Source organism: Carassius auratus, chromosome 45 (genome assembly GCF_003368295.1).
Source record: "Carassius auratus strain Wakin chromosome 45, ASM336829v1, whole genome shotgun sequence".
Taxonomy (NCBI): Eukaryota; Metazoa; Chordata; class Actinopteri; order Cypriniformes; family Cyprinidae; genus Carassius; species Carassius auratus.
Genome location: NC_039287.1, coordinates 18,839,558 through 18,855,950, shown reverse-complemented (window position 1 = coordinate 18,855,950; position 16,393 = coordinate 18,839,558). Strand labels below are relative to the sequence as shown.

The 16,393-nt window shown below is 37.8% G+C and overlaps 2 protein-coding genes across 2 annotated transcripts in view; both read left to right on the top strand.

Annotated features, from left to right (window-relative positions):
* The window catches only part of LOC113063493 (mRNA-capping enzyme-like), an 86,681-nt gene extending 85,957 nt beyond the window's left edge, over positions 1–724 (top strand). The window contains exon 16 of the mRNA XM_026233941.1: positions 136–724. Within this exon, the coding sequence (XP_026089726.1) occupies positions 136–290 (155 nt within the window). The 3' untranslated portion in view covers positions 291–724. The remainder of the gene's footprint in view (positions 1–135) is intronic.
* A 7,907-nt stretch (positions 725–8,631) lies between these two features.
* Positions 8,632–12,219, top strand: LOC113063492 (cannabinoid receptor type 1A-like). Its single transcript, XM_026233940.1, has 2 exons — positions 8,632–8,728; positions 9,419–12,219. The coding sequence occupies exon 2, from the start codon at positions 9,443–9,445 to the stop codon at positions 10,862–10,864; it is 1,422 nt and encodes a 473-aa protein (XP_026089725.1). The 5' UTR covers positions 8,632–8,728; positions 9,419–9,442; the 3' UTR covers positions 10,865–12,219.
* The last annotated feature ends 4,174 nt before the right edge of the window (positions 12,220–16,393 follow it).

Genomic DNA, 16,393 nt, shown 5'->3' with positions numbered 1-16,393 from the left:
AGTGCTAATCTGGATGTTATCATTTAAATACTTAAAAACGACTTCACCTGTTAAGACTTTCTGAGCTCGCAGCCCAACTCTGTTCAATCCAGCATCTATTTGTTGTCCTCACTTTGTCTCTTGTCATCCTGACAGCTGTGTGCAACAGTATCAAGCATCCCGTCACAAAGGAAATCCTCTTTGAGTTTTTGGACCGGTGCGCCAAGTTGCAGTCGCGCAAACATTCGGCGGACTCTGAACTCATGCCTCCGCCTCCACCAAAGAGAGCGAACCTCACCGTCCCGCAGTAGCAGAATGGAAGCAGTTTGTTTTATTTGTTTTTTTATTCTCAAAATGTTCGGCTGCTCTGCCGGTGCACACTGCAAGAGAAGAGCACTTCTGGAGAACATTCTGCTTTTTGGCCTCACTTTGGCTTCTGTTCTTGAAGTTGTTGATCTGTTTACAGACACTTGGAGAGAGCTTGTTTGAACACTGAGTGCTGAGGCACATTCTTATTTAAAAGAATAAAAATGTAAATGAATTGCATAATTTTCTTTATTATGTTTTGTATTGGTTACAGTCGATTTTCCTCTCTCCATTGTTAGTTTTTTTTACTAAAGAAAACAGTAAAGTGTGCTAGATTTAGACTTAACCTTGAATCACAGGTGTTTTTGAGTTTGCCTGGATCTTTTGGCTCATTGTTTTGGGGAACAAATACATTAAAGCAATAAATCCATGATAAAAATGGTCAGCTATGCCAATCCCTTACATACAATACATGATCATTTTAGCTGAGGAACTTAGTCTAAATTCAGATAGGCCTAAATAGTGGTTTTCATTTTGGCAGTTGTCACTCGTAATCACAGCTGAAGCTGATGGTGTTCTTTATCCCTCACAAATTTCTCATCTAGTGTTAGCAATATTGAAACCTGGTGTGTAGATAGCAGATCCATACGTCTGAGAAGAGATGACATTATCACCGTCTCCTGAGGAGTGAGTCATGTCCTCCTCTCATCTCATCTGGAATGGTTTCCTCATAAGACAAATGAAGGCAAAAGTCCCTGAGATGTGACACTATGATGCTGCGCCGAGCTCATCTGCATGCTGAAGTGATTAGACCTTGATTGCATCCCATGTTGCAGAACGCTCATACAGTTGATTGAGAGACATGCAGCGATGGAAACAGAGGACGAGCTTCATTTAGCATTTGAGTAATGCAGAAGAACGCAGAGCATAGACATTCATGAAACTGACCCTATTAATAAATGTCTCTAGTCTTATTCATACATGTTATTCAATGGGGGAAATGTGTTCAAACATGGCCTTGTTATATTGTAATCACACAATAAGCCATATTATACTACGGGGCTGTTGAATGCTTGAATCTGATTGGCTGGAAAACATTCAGAAGTGTGCAATGATTTTCAGGGAAATGCACGACTAAAGTAGTTCCAGGCAGGTCTTGAATGGATCATGTCCATATTACAACAGCAAAAGACCAAAACCCACAACCCACACTGACCAAGCTAATACACATGCCAAGTTATGTCCATGTCTTTTTTGCCACAAAACTACGTTTTATTATATATGAATAACACATATTCTAGCAATGGCATTGGCATAGTTATTACCCAATAGCCAAATATTTAGTAAGACTTTTGGTTAGGTTGCTGTTGTAGCTAATACAGTTTTTCTAAAATCTTTACAATAAGTAAGTGCAGTCATTTAATGATGGTTGATAAAAGCGACAGCAATAATAGCAAATAGCAAGAGGTTTGGAAAAGCATCATCAGCACCAATGATTTGGAGAAGCCTTTCTGGTTAAACTTGACCTTTAGTCATATGACATCTTTTCTTTGAAAAATTAAAAACTTCAACCTGATAGAAGATGCTACTTTCAGACTGTGTTAGTGATAATGCAAAACTGTTTCTCATTAAAACCTCAAATTAAAAACAACTATTGCGAAATCATCAATGAATTCTAATTGTATTTCACAGAATCATTTTGGAATACAAAAAAAACAACAAACAAAGTGGTTGAACAAGGGATTAAACAAAATCTGTATTTTAAGACATATTTATACTGGGGGAGGAATACCAAAATCATGTCTTTGTGAGTGCTTATTTCATTCAGTGTTAGTGCAAATAAAAGTTCAGTAACCTGAGGATGCAGCTTCCAAAGACTTGCAGCAAACTCCCACACCAGCACGACAGCTGAACAAATATCTGCAGTCAGTGACTTCACTCAGAAGCAGAGCGAGAACAAGCTGCTCCTGCGCTCACAGGCAAGAGATTGCACTGCGACTCTATCTAACTTACTTATTTTTTAGTAGCATGAGTGGGAATCATTTCAATGTAATGCTAGTGTTGAAAAATATGAAATAATACTAGCCTACTGCTAAACCCATTTGCTCTTCAATAATATATTACAAAATATAACAATACTAAAAGTGCATGGGCCCAGACCAAATACACAGTGATTGTCACATATTACATGTGCATCCCAGGTTAGGATTTTCTCTTCTGAACAGAATCAGGGAACTTAAAGGAATGGATGGTTCACCCCAAAATTAAAAAATCACTACTTACACACCCCAGTCTTTTTCTAAATCTACATTTCTTTACATTTCATTTTAAAAAATCTCCTTCCTTTATTAAGAGATCACCACTCACTGCCATTATATGGACTATTTTTGTCATGTGGATTTACAAAAGAAGCATTTTGCGTTAAATTTGTGAAGAATTATTATTATTTTTTTTTAAGAGATTAGTGATCCAGTTCTGCTTTCATATGTTATGCAGCAAAGAAGAAGATGAGAACGGCAGGAAAGCAGCTGTCTTGAGCTCTCCAAACATCACGTAACGTGTCTGCAGCTCAAGGTCACATGGTTTCTGTCCTGACACGGACCCACGCTGATGAGAGTGATGCTTCAGCCACTTGTTTCATGTTAGTGTCAAGTCAAAGCTTTGTGATGTCCTTAAAGAGTTATGAAACTGTGAATCTTTAAACACATTCGTGACTCATATGTTCTCTGTGCTTGTGGAGTGAGAGTGTGTGTGTGTATACTTGTATATATGGTTTATGAGGACACAAATGTGTATAATGACATGGGAACTACAACTGAAACATGGTTTATGAGGACACTGCTTTTGTCCCCGTAAAACAAAAGGCTAAAAAAAAATAGTGTTTTATGAAATTCAAAAATTGCCAGTAGTTTTCTGTAAGGGGTGGGTATGCTAATGTTTCATTACACTGTGATATTGTCAGGTTCTCAAACTGTAAAAGGGGCTGGTTTGAGCTCTATTTGATGTTCTGCAGACTTTACATCTTTCAAATAAACAGCTGAGGACACTTGAGTATTTGTGTCTGTTGGATCAGACTGGGATCTGTGTGCTGATGTGACAGTGACCGCAGAACCTGATTTTACCAAGTGAGACTTGTTCCTGGGTCCCTGGAACAACATTGTGATTAACCAATCAGATTTGAAGAACCAGTTTATAGATTTTGTGAAGTTTATGCTAAAAATCAGTGTTTGGTGCTTGTACATCAGTGTCATTCATCAATCATTTCCTCTGATTTTAGGGATTACTCATGGTCAAGGTTAGGTTTAGGTGTAGGGATATGGCCAATAATAAATTTTTGGAGGAAAATGTTGTTCCAGGGTAAACAACATATGCTGACCTAGGAACACATCTAAATCAGCAAAATCAGGACGTGCGACAGTGACCAGTCCAGCGGGACGGCGTGGGAGAAGGAAAGTGCTTCGAGCAGCAGATCTTTTCACACACAGCATGATCCCAGTGACTCAAGAAACAGACGCACTGTGGTCACTGTGAACTTTAATAAACCAAACCTGTACTGAAGGACAAACTCTTTCTTGCTGCAGTGAGAGGTGAAAAAAAGTCCACGTGGAAAAATGAGGGCAGCTGTGAAGCTTTGCACCTTGAGATATTTCTATGCGGACGCAGTTCACTGGTGTTATAATTTGCCTAGGTCGATGATAAATTGATATTTGTGTGATTATATGGGACGCTCCAGTGCAGTCAGTTCATTTATTTCTATAAAAGATGCAGTCATGTCCAATAATGTACGTATAAGCTGTGTGTGTGTGTGTGTGTGTGTGTGTGTGTGTTTACACATTAATGTTAAAGGTTTGCTGTGTTTTTCAGAATGAAAAATGGGGATCTCATGATCTATAAAATATAAAATAGCACCCTTTCTCAGAAAATGAAGGCATCCCATGCTGAAGTGTCAAAGCTAGCGTTTGTGTTTGACATGAAAAATAATGAAACACAAAACAGTGCCTTTAATTTAATGAATGAAAGAATATACATGCACTTTGAACATTGCAAACCAGTGTGTTCATGATTATGATTATACACTAATAACATGATAACAGATGCCAGTTTGCAATATCAAGCAGCATAAATGACTGTTTTTGAACTGGATGACACTGGAAGCCTTGCACACTGCATCCACTCTTCTGGTAGAAATAGGAGGATGATTTAGTTCTCGATTAGCTTCTTCATATCATCTCTTTTCTTCAGTGGAGGAGAGTCGGAGCTGGAGCGTCTCCCCAGAGGAGCGCGTGTGAGATTCATTCGTGTGAAAGTGCCAGTCTCAAGTTCTCACTCCTCTTTATTTCATGGAGTATGAGAATAGATGTCTCCTCGCGCAGATTTACATTCTGCAGGCAGGTCTTTTCAAACAGAGCTTCACAGTGAGGAGAGACTGATATGTCAACAGGTGCGTTAATTTTCACTCCTCGTCCCTGCACATATCGTCTCAGCTCTGCAATCACCGGCTGTTTAGACACAGGTTTTCTTTTCTTTTGCATCGACTCAAAGCACAGCGCCTCACAGAATAACAGTCAAGGTAAGGATGAACAAAAGACAACGTGTAGCTGCTTGAATGCAAGGAAGATGACCTTCACACTAAGGTAAAAATTCTTATGTGAGGTAATGTTTTTCTCAAAAAGCAAAACCCCTGCAATTTGGGCACGCTCTTTGAGTCTTTTATAATGTCGGATGAGATGGGACATTTAACAGCATTTCAGGACTCCATAGTCTTCACTAATCGAAGTTCAGTAAAACAAGCTTGATCATGATGCTCTGACCTGCTTTACTCCAACCCGGCCTTCAAGACAAGGAGAGTGTTGGTATTCAGAACCAGGATGGGATTTCACCTGCTTGTGCGGCAAAAAAGAAAAAAAGAAAAAAAAAGAATCGATAAAGTTCTATAAAGAGAAATACTGAAGTATAACTCACAACCAGTGTTGGGGCAAGTTACTTTTAAAAGTAATGCATTACAATATTGCGTTACTCCATAAAAAAGTAGCTAATTTTGATACTTTGTTACTTTTTATGGAAAGTAATGCATTATGTTACTTTTGCATTACTTTTTAAATCTTGAAAGGGCTTTGCTTTTGTTTGTTTTTAAAATATAAAAGTTATATTTTTGACAAATATAAAAGCCTTTTCACACCAAAAGTGAAATGAATACACCTCAGGCTGAAGGGAAAGTAAATTCACGTATGTGCAGTAGAATGCAGAAGAAATGAACACACTTCAGCAATAAAAAAGACACAATAATGTTTGTGTATGGTTGAACTGGATCATCGAAGCTCAGAAGCAAAGACATTGGTTTAAAGAATGTGTTTAAATACATAAAGGATATTTGTGTTGTTTAACAATTAATTATTGCACGTTTGCATCATATTCTTATTTTTTATTAATTTTGAAGAATACTGAATCTTTTGTTTGTTTGTTTGTTTGTTTTTGGAGTAAGATAAACTAATGCATATTCATATTTATTTTAGAACTACAGTTACGGACAGGACTTGCGTTACTTATTTGAAAAACTAACTCAGATATTATCTTTACAAGTTAAAAAGTAATCTGATTATGTAACTTGCTTTACTTGTAATGTGTTACCCCCAACATTGCTCACAACAAGTGATCATAAAAAAACACTCTCTCAAAAAAATTGTACCTTTCAGCTCAGCAAAGCTCTGTGTTCACAAAAACAAATGTGAGTAGAGTCCTCCATAAAACAGGATGTACGTCCAGAGAGGCCCGAGCAGCAGGGAGCTGGTGAGTCAGCGCTTGATTAATTAAAGCTGTTCCCCTCTCATACAATACACCACACTGATGTAGCAGCAGACGGAGGAGACGTGTCTGGCTGTGCTGTCGGGTTGCTGAGGGGGCAGGATTTCTCCTTCAGGGTTGGAGAACTTTCCAGCGAGCTTCTAATTTTATTTATACCTGCGGTTTTATTATGCCTCTTTCTTTAGGTCCAAACCCAGGTAGACACTGGAGAGTCCCACTATAGGTGACATTCAATAAATCATGCCACTTTTCTCTGTGGGGTATTTCAGCGGGAAAAAAAAAACTGGTCTTATTGACTAACCACTTCCAGTGTATTTTAACAAAACACAATATAACGAATAAATGCTGGAAAGAAATGTATTAATTGTATGCCATGAAGTCGAGTGCACTTCCAGCCGATTCAGGTGTCTTGATCACAGTAGTCTATTAATTATTAACAGCTGATGAAGTGAAAGAAAGTCAAATGTCAGATTTGTTTTATTATGCACTACATTATAGGTAACACATTTAGGTTCTGATAATGCTGTGGGAACATTGTTTTGAAATCGTTCTAACCGTAACCTTTTGAAGCAGCTTTCTTTTTAAGCGTGTGGGGAATTCATGCAGCACCATCCAGAGTCACACTAAATGGGGTAAGAGGTTCGATCCGATTCTTAGAATCACACCCTTTATGCTCTGAAAGGTTACAGACAGAATCTGGTGCTGTGAACGCTTTAAAATAACCTTTAGTTAAGACAGAAGTGGTCGGTTCATGAGTTACTTCAGTTCTTCAAGTAGCCTGTAAAGCCCATAGCGTCCTCGTCTCAGTAGGCATCTAGTGCTCACAGGGTCACCTTGGGGTGAGGATTTGGAGGTCTGTAATGGTAGCCCAGCCTGATTTGTTTGTGGAGACATCATTGTATTGGCTAATCTGTCAATACCCAAAGGACAGCATAAAGGCTAGTAAACAGCAGATAATAACCCAACAGCACAGTAGCATCCCTACGAGATCCCAAACCCCTACAGTTTTTCATTCAGAAAAATGGATGAAGACATCAAACTTTATTTCCCGCTCATTCCCGTTTAGCAGTCTTTGAAATGATCTGTGCATAATATTGAAATAGAAGTTAAAACAGATTGTCTCTATGTATTTAATCAACATTTATACATATTTTTTAACTTTTTTAATTGTATTATATAATTCTCAATGTATTGTAGTTCTTTCCCTCGAATGACTGACACAGTTTGTCTTTGGTGTATAATGTTGTGAGATTATACAGTAGATATAGATATAGGCCTGTATATCAGCCTGGGAGCAAGGTTTAAAAAAGTTTGTATCACTAAATTCTGGGGTGTATTTATGTGTTTTTAAAGACAGCTAATGTTTGTAATGCAATGTAATGTACGACTCCGTACTATTTTTTTTATTTTATTTTTCAAAAGGATAAATTCTGTATAATCGTTTCGGGGCTGAGCGTTGGTTTACTGTTTACACACTTTCCAACACCCCCACACTGATGGAGGAAGGGTGTAGATTAATGTAAACGTGTAGCGATGCTCGTGCATATCTCCTAAACAAAACAATGATTAAATGAAGAAGTGAAGGCACTCTAGGTGTGAGATGGGCCCCAATGGTCAGAATATTATTATAGACAGAAGAATAATGATTAGCAGCAGTACAGAGTCAAGTTTCATGTTTGCAATACAAACCTTTCCATAATCAGTCCTTTATGGGAAGTGTGAATGGCTCATAGTTTCAAAACTTTAGCATGATGAGGGGAAAAAATATTGGAGTCAGTTTAATCTTTATTTTATCAGTGTTCATTTATTTTATTGAACTGGATAAATTGTTACCTTTTTATATTTTATGTGGTGTCCTGATTTACTTTGGATAAAAACAAAGGTTTATCATTGTATATTCGTTTGGCTTTTTATACCTTGAAATGCACTTATTGACAGAACAAAAGCAGCAGCAGCTTATTTTTTTTATTATTATTTGAAACACATGTATTTGGTACTTACTACCTTATATCTTTACTCTTTCCTTTTATTCTTTTCATGGCTTTGGGAAACTTATAAAGATATTTCTCTACGTCACTTTCTGCATAACTCCGGGTCGTCGGAGCTTCATTGCAATTTCTTGCTGATGAAACGCTTTCTGTGAATCTTTAAAGTCTCTCGCGAGCGATCATACAGGTGTGGATATATTTGTGCAACTATTCGACACTGCAGTGTATTCAGGAGTTATGGAGCCAGAATTATCTCAATAATAATTCATACAATGATGCAAGTGTACCAAAAAAAAAAAAAAAAATCTGTATATTCCCCCTCTGTATATTATAAATAAAATAATATTTTATTTATAAATAAAATATGATTTTATTTATAAATAGATAAAAAATAAAAAAACAATTCACACGCACAATATAAGAATTTATATTTATAATACGTTTCACAAATGCAACACAGAATTCACAGATGTACAACTGACGAGGGGTGCGTCATATATGATGCGCACTGAGAAGAAGAGCATCTCTCTCTCTCTCTCTCTCTCCCTCACACACACACACACACACACACACACTGTGCTCGGACTGCGGTGGAGCTGGAGAGCATCTCATCTCTTCTCTCACAGAGGAACACCTGCGCGAACGATGTGAAGGTAAAACTCAAGCAACCTGATGCATTTCTTCTTTTATTAAATTCAGATGCAGCGGTGTTATTTATAACTCTTTAAGTGAACTCATCGCAGATTTCAGCACAAACAGAAAAGTTCGCGGTTTTAATCTACAGTGCGTATCGCAGTGCAGTGATATTAAATATTAAATACCAAATTTCTCGGACACAGACATATAAAAACGGAATTGAACCTAAACTGAACGTGTTTTGTCGAATAATGATTCTGTAGTGTACATTTCTGTTTAATATCTATACACAGAGTCACACACACTAGACTTTTAGATAATGCTATTACTCATTATTATATTCTGAGTTTATAACATATTTGAATTTCTAACAATAAATCATATATGTTTTATACTTTTAATTGATAATTATATCAGTTGAGTCTATATGAGATTTTAAAGAAGAAGCTGTTTTCCTCAAGTGATAACTGTAGTATGGTGTTTTAGGTTGAGTCTGTCGGATCAATTATTCAAAGCCCGTAATAATCCCTAGGTGCCCATCCATGCAAGAAAACAACAAGCGCAAAATACAAGAGCCGTATGATGGCTCGTCTGAGAGGGCATTGATTTCTGTGCTCAGTGAAGCATCGATCGCTCTTCTGAGAGCTCAGTGTTCTCTGTAATCTCTGAATGATGAGGATCCGTATTCTCTCAATGTCATCCAACAGGTTTCCTTCAGAGCATCTGTGACCATGCTGTTCCCTGCCTCCAAGTCCCATGTTAAATCTGTTCTGGACGGAGTGGCAGAAACCACGTTCAGAACCATCACTTCTGGACTGCAGTACATTGGTTCGAACGACGTCGGCTACGATGACCACATCAAAAGTCGAAGCCTGCCGAAGCCGTTCGCAGCCTACCGCAGAAGCTCTTTCACTGATAAAGTGGGACCGGATGAGGAGCTCATCGTAAAAGGTATCCCCTTTTACCCCACGAACGGCTCCGATGTGTTTGGGAACTTCAGTCTGGGAGATGAAGGGAGCAGTGTGCAGTGCGGGGAGAACTTTATGGACATGGAATGCTTCATGATACTGACCCCTAGCCAGCAGCTGGCCATCGCCGTGCTGTCTCTGACGCTGGGGACTTTCACAGTTCTGGAGAACCTGGTGGTCCTGTGCGTGATCCTGCAGTCACGCACCCTGCGCTGCAGGCCGTCCTATCACTTCATTGGCAGCTTGGCCATCGCAGACCTGCTCGGCAGCGTCATCTTCGTCTACAGCTTCTTGGACTTCCACATCTTTCACCGCAAAGACAGTCCGAACGTGTTTCTGTTCAAGTTAGGAGGCGTGACGGCGTCGTTCACCGCGTCTGTGGGAAGCCTGTTCCTCACCGCCATCGATCGATACGTGTCCATCCACCGTCCGCTGGCGTACAGACGCATCGTGACGCGCACCAAAGCCGTGATCGCCTTCTGCATGATGTGGGCGATCTCCATCATCATCGCCGTGCTGCCGCTGCTGGGCTGGAACTGCAAGCAGCTCAACTCGGTCTGCTCCGACATCTTCCCGCTCATCGACGAGAACTACCTGTTGTTCTGGCTCGGTGTGACCAGCGTTCTGGTCATCTTCATCTTCTACGCGTACATGTACATCCTCTGGAAGGCCCACCACCACACGGTGAGGATGCTGCGGCGCACGTCTCAGAAGAGCCTGGTGGTGCACTCCTCCGACGGCACCAAGGTCCAGACCGCCAGACCGGATCAGGTCCGCATGGACATCCGCTTGGCCAAAACGCTGGTTCTGATCCTGGCGGTGCTGGTGATCTGCTGGGGGCCTCTGCTGGCCATCATGGTGTATGATCTGTTCTGGCGGATGGACGACAACATTAAGACGGTGTTTGCCTTCTGTACAATGCTCTGCCTGCTCAACTCCACCATTAACCCAATAATCTACGCTCTGAGGAGTAAAGACCTGCGGAGGGCCTTCCTCGCCACCTGCCGGGGCTTCAGGGGCACCTCCAGCACGTCCCTGCAGCTGGACAACAGCCTGGAGTCAGACTGTCAGAGGAACCAGCACATCGCCGCCAAACGAGCGGCTGAGAGCTGCGTCAAGACCACTGTGAAAATAGCCAAACTGACAATGTCTGTCTCAGCGGAGACATCGGCTGAAGCCGTCTGAGTGCACCACGGGACCTCGTCTTAAAAGAATGTATGTTTACGTGCCGGTCATGGAAAGGTACATGCATAAAGGTCAAAACACAAAGCTGCTTAAGTTACCACTGGTTTGATGAAGTGTTCACTATGACAGTTCATTGCTTAAGTGCCAAATATATATATATATATTTTTTTGTTTTCTTTCAGAAGAGGTTTTCACCCAGTAAAGAAATTTGTTGGGGCTTTTTTGGTGATGTTGTTGTTTGCTCTTATATTTAATTGTAACGTGTGGATGTTGTGTGTGCTTTATGAAAGTTTACTATATTTTTATACTTTGAATTTTCGTTTTTTGAACAATGATGCACTCTAAAAAATCCTGGGTTGTTTGAACTCAACTTTGGGTCAAATATGGACTAACCCAACTCTTGGGGGTCAAAGATGTAATTACAAAAGTAACCCACATTTGAGCCAAAGTTAGATTGAAACAACCCAGCGTTATTTAGAGTGTATCTGCTCACATGGGAATAAGGGGCTAATGATCTTATTAATAAAACCATGTAAATATACATACATTGGTATCTATGTAAATATGTGTAAATCTCAGTGGTGATTTAGTGTATCCATTTATCACATTCATGTGATTAATGACACAAGATAAGAGTCTGTTTTTGAGATGTCTTGTTTTGCCAATGAAAGAAATGTGATGAAAATGAGAGTATTATAAGAGGAGCACGATCTGTCGCTCCTCAAATACATGAATAATGAAAGCAGAAGAGTGAGGACATTTGTTTGTGTATTTAATCTTGTTTGCTAAGATATATCTGGTCCTTTACATGATGCTTTAGTGTAATTGTTGTGTCAGGAAACAAAATGCAACTATTTTTTTTAACAAGACGGCCTGTAATTGTGGTTTATTGTCACATATAACACAGTGACAGAAATAAGTGTGTTGGATTTCGATCTGATAGTATATTTTGTCATTCTTATGATGTATTTTAAGATGTAAAGTAAAATTCATTTCACACAGTATGCACAAAGCCCAGAGAAAAATACAAATTCAAAAATAAATGTGTTCATGCAAATTTGTTAATTAACAAACCGTTGAAATGTACATATCATGATTGTTAAGTAATATTCTTCAAACCGTGCAATGGTGTGGTGGTGCTTTATGTTTGCACTGTTCGGGAGTAAAGGTACATTTGAGCTAGCTTTACCTGAAATGTATCTACTTAAGTATTTAAACTTAGAAATCATAAAACATCACCTTGGCTTTTGTCCCAAAGTAGTTCTTGAAAATCTGTCTCGAAGTGATGTCTTAAAATACAGAAGCTGCTTGCACACTTATGTATCACAATTTAGTCCCAAATATATTTTTTTTTTTAATAAAGTCAGTGCTGACCTAAACTGTGTATTGGGATACTTTTATTTAAAACAAATCATTGTGGAATCCAGTTGCACACTAATGTCTCTGGTTTCCTCTAGTGGATCACAGTTCATTTTGTAGAACACAAAACAATGATTAAATGCATACTTCACCCCAAAATGAGAATTTAGTCATTAATCGCTTACCCCCATGTCATTCCAAACCCGTAAAAGCTTTGTTTGTCTTGGGAACACAATTTAGGATATTTTGGATGAAACATCGAAACTGGAGGCATATGACTGTCCCAGAGATTAGTCCATCTGCCATCAGTGGAATATAATCTGATGAGAACACTTTTTGTATGCAGAGAAAACACTTTATTTAACAATTCGTTTGTGTATCTCCTTACTACCCTTTTGGAGAGTATCCTCTGAACGCAGACCACATACTCCTCTGTGTCAGCCGCGCCACAAGAATACACTTTCTAAGTGAACGACGGCTGACACACAAGAGCAGAACCTGTGTGTGCTCAGTGGATATTCTCCAAAATGGTACTAAGGTGATATGGAGAGACACAGAGGAGACGAACTGTGAAAGTTGTTCTTTTTGTTTTCTTCGTATTCTCATCACTTCATAACATTACGGTTGAACCACTGATGGCAGATGGACTATTCTGACCTCATAGTGATAGTGAAGTGACATTCAGCCAAGTATGGTGACCCATACTCAGAATTTGTGCTTTGCATTTAACCCATCCGAAATGCACACACACAGAGCAGTGAACACACACACACACACACTGTGAGCACACACCCGGAGCAGTGGGCAGCAATTTATGCTGCGGCGCCCGGGGAGCAGTTGGGGGTTCGATGCCTTGCTCAAGGGCTCCTAAGTCATGGTATTGAAGGTGGAGAGAGAACTGTACATGCACTCCCCCCACCCACAATTCCATCCGGCCCGAGACTAGAACTCACAACCCTTCGATTGGGAGTCCTACCTAGTCTAACCATTAGGCCTTGGATCTTGACAGTGTGGTTTATTTGGCAGTCTATAAGACAGTCGCAATCCTCCAATTTGTTTTTTCATCCCAAAAATCTTAAATTGTGTTCCGAAGATGAACAAAGCTTCTTTAGGTTTGGAACAACATGAGGATAAGTGATTAATGACAACATTTTCATTTTGGGGTGAAGTATCCCTTTAACTCAGAGGAAATGCAGTGTTTTTTTTATTTATTTATTTTTTTTTTTTATAGCTTTTAATGTAAAGGATAATGTAGAGTTATCATGATAAAATGATCCATGATGACTTGATCTGGATCTGACAAGAAACATGCATCCAACTGTGACAGCATTAACAAAGAAATGCTACAAATAAACATTTTAAACTTGACACCAATTTGACTCCATGCGATAGTAAACACGTGGCGTATTCATCTGATGAAATGCAGGGAGTTGTCTCTCCTGCCGGGAGATATGCTGCACACTTCATCTGAAAAACTTTGATGTTTAATGTACTGGAACAAGCGAATTTCTCTCACTCTTGTCATAAACACAATCCACTGCCTCTATCTGCAAAGGAATGATGCCATAACCCAAGGTGAAAGACAATATTTTTTACATTAAGCACATTTTCTCTTACTTTTTCACTCTTTTTTTCAGAAATCCATTATAAGTGAACAATGAAACGCAGCTTAATGTTCAGATCAACAATCTTCTAACACAGAGTTTCTGTCAAGCCTTAAACCCCATCTACAGTCATTATAAGAACAGCACATGACGTGGGTTTAATGTGCTGAGACTGTCCCGAGACAGTCCAAGTCATAAATAAAGTTTACGTCCAAAGAGTGAGCTGAGAAGTTTTACAATAAGCTTTTCACCACAGAGAAATAACTCAGTAAACATAAGAATATTGCCTATATTATTGTGTTGTTGCTTTGACCGTAGATCTTCTTTTAGTGTTCATGACAAGTGAAGTGTGAGAGAAAGATGTTTTTTTATTTAGTACATTAAGCACTTTCATTGTCCACTTTCATTGGATGTCAACTGACATTTAGACAGACATTAGGCAAGACGTTTTATTTTGTTATGTTAGAGCTGCAGTCCCATTAGAGGTGTGCTGATGCCCTCTTGTGTGGTTATCGAGGACCACTGGTACAAACTCTTTTGAAGCAGGAGTCTGAAATCCCATGTTCTTTGGTGAAAAAGAGAAAGATTTTTTTAATAATGTAACCAAAAGTGATAGCTTTATAAGTTATCAACTATGTTTGCAGTGATAAATGACATATAAGTATAGATATATAGCATATACATTTAACATGAACCAACATTTTGTATAGAACTACCTAGCCTATGCTAATAGGCAAACTCTTCAACCCTGTTATTGAACAATGTTCCCATTTTGGCGTATTTCTGTTTCTATTTTTATTTTTTCAAATTTTTAAGGATTTCATGAATATGCTTACATATTTTAATACTATTTAATATACTTTGTTACACATATCAGGGTTTTAATATAATCAAACAAATTTTAGCAACAGGGTCATCCCTGTTATACAGTGACTTTTGTGTCCCAATGATTTATTTAATCATATTTTCTCTAAAATGAGTCACATACTTATAAGATATGACTTAAATTGTATATTTAGGTCTTATCACTTAAAAAGGGATACTAGAAATTATAAATACTATTTTGTATTTTGCACACCTTCTCATTGATATATGCATTACATTTTATCATGTCCTTAGTGCAAAGTAATAAACTTCCACAAGAAATATAACCATAAATTGATTAAAAAAAAGAAAAAAAAATTATATATAAATAAATATATATATATAAATAAATATATATATTATAGCCTAGTTATAGACTTGGCTAAACTGCCTTTAATCATACTTCATGTTAATATATATATATATATATATATATATATATATATATATATATATATATATATATATATATATATATATATATATATATATATATTTACAGTTTTCTTCAATTAGCGTGTCCCTGAAGTCATTTTCCACCATGTTAGTATATACTTTCTTGCCTTCCAAAACTGACAGCTATTTCTTAGAGACTATTTTATAGAAGTGACATAATTTAATTTAATTTAATTCATCTGTTCTCTATTCTGGAATTCTATTGTTATCCTGCTTGTCCCACCCTTAAAGTTCCACCCTGTTAGGCTATTTTATGAAGAACGTTTTTCCTATCAAAAAATGTAAAAACAAATCTGACATAGTTATAAAAGTTCTGTTAATCTGTAGAAGGTTAGCTATAGCTAAATGTTGATCAGTCAATAAGCTATGGCTAACTAAGCTCAAAAATGTCCACCCTGTTAGGTCTATAAACCTAACAGGGTGGAATGTGCAAATTATAATATCATAAATAGTATTTAGTGTATGGAGCAAATACATTTCCATTTCTGTATGCATGTATATATATATATATATATATACAGTGGGGATCGAAAGTTTGGGCACCCCTTGCAGAATCTGTGAAAAAATGAAAATGAAAAAATAAGAGAGATCATACTAAATGCATGTTATTTTTTATTTAGTACTGTCCCGAGTAAGATATTGTACATAAAAGATGTTAACATTTAGTCCACAAGACAAAAAGAATTGCTAAAATTATTAAAATAACCCCACTCAAAAGTTTGGGAACCCTTGGTTCTTAGTACTGTGTTCTGTTACCTGATGATCCTCGACTGTTCAGAACAAACAAGGGACTCATGCACAACCATCACAAAACAGAAAGACAGTCGAGGATCATCAGGTAACAGAACACAGTACTAAGAACCAAGGGTTCCCAAACTTTTGAGTGGGGTTATTTTAATAAGTCATTTTAAATAATAATTTCATATCAACGGTAAATGTTTGGCACACTTTTGTCTTATTTTGTTAGGTGAGGAGCACTAACAGCATATATATGTTTTTGAGCAATTTTTCATTATTATTTACAACCCTATTGGCAAAAAATGGAACAAAAAGTTCCTGTTCTTAATAATTAAGACATATTCTTTTCATCAATAATGGTTTTGTTATTGTTTTAAAATAACAATAAAAAATAAATAAGATGGCATAAGGGGCATATACTATCTAAGAAAAGCTCATTATTGTTTAACATTTACATTAATAACATGTTGTGATAAATATCTATATGTCCCTAACAGGGTGGAATATT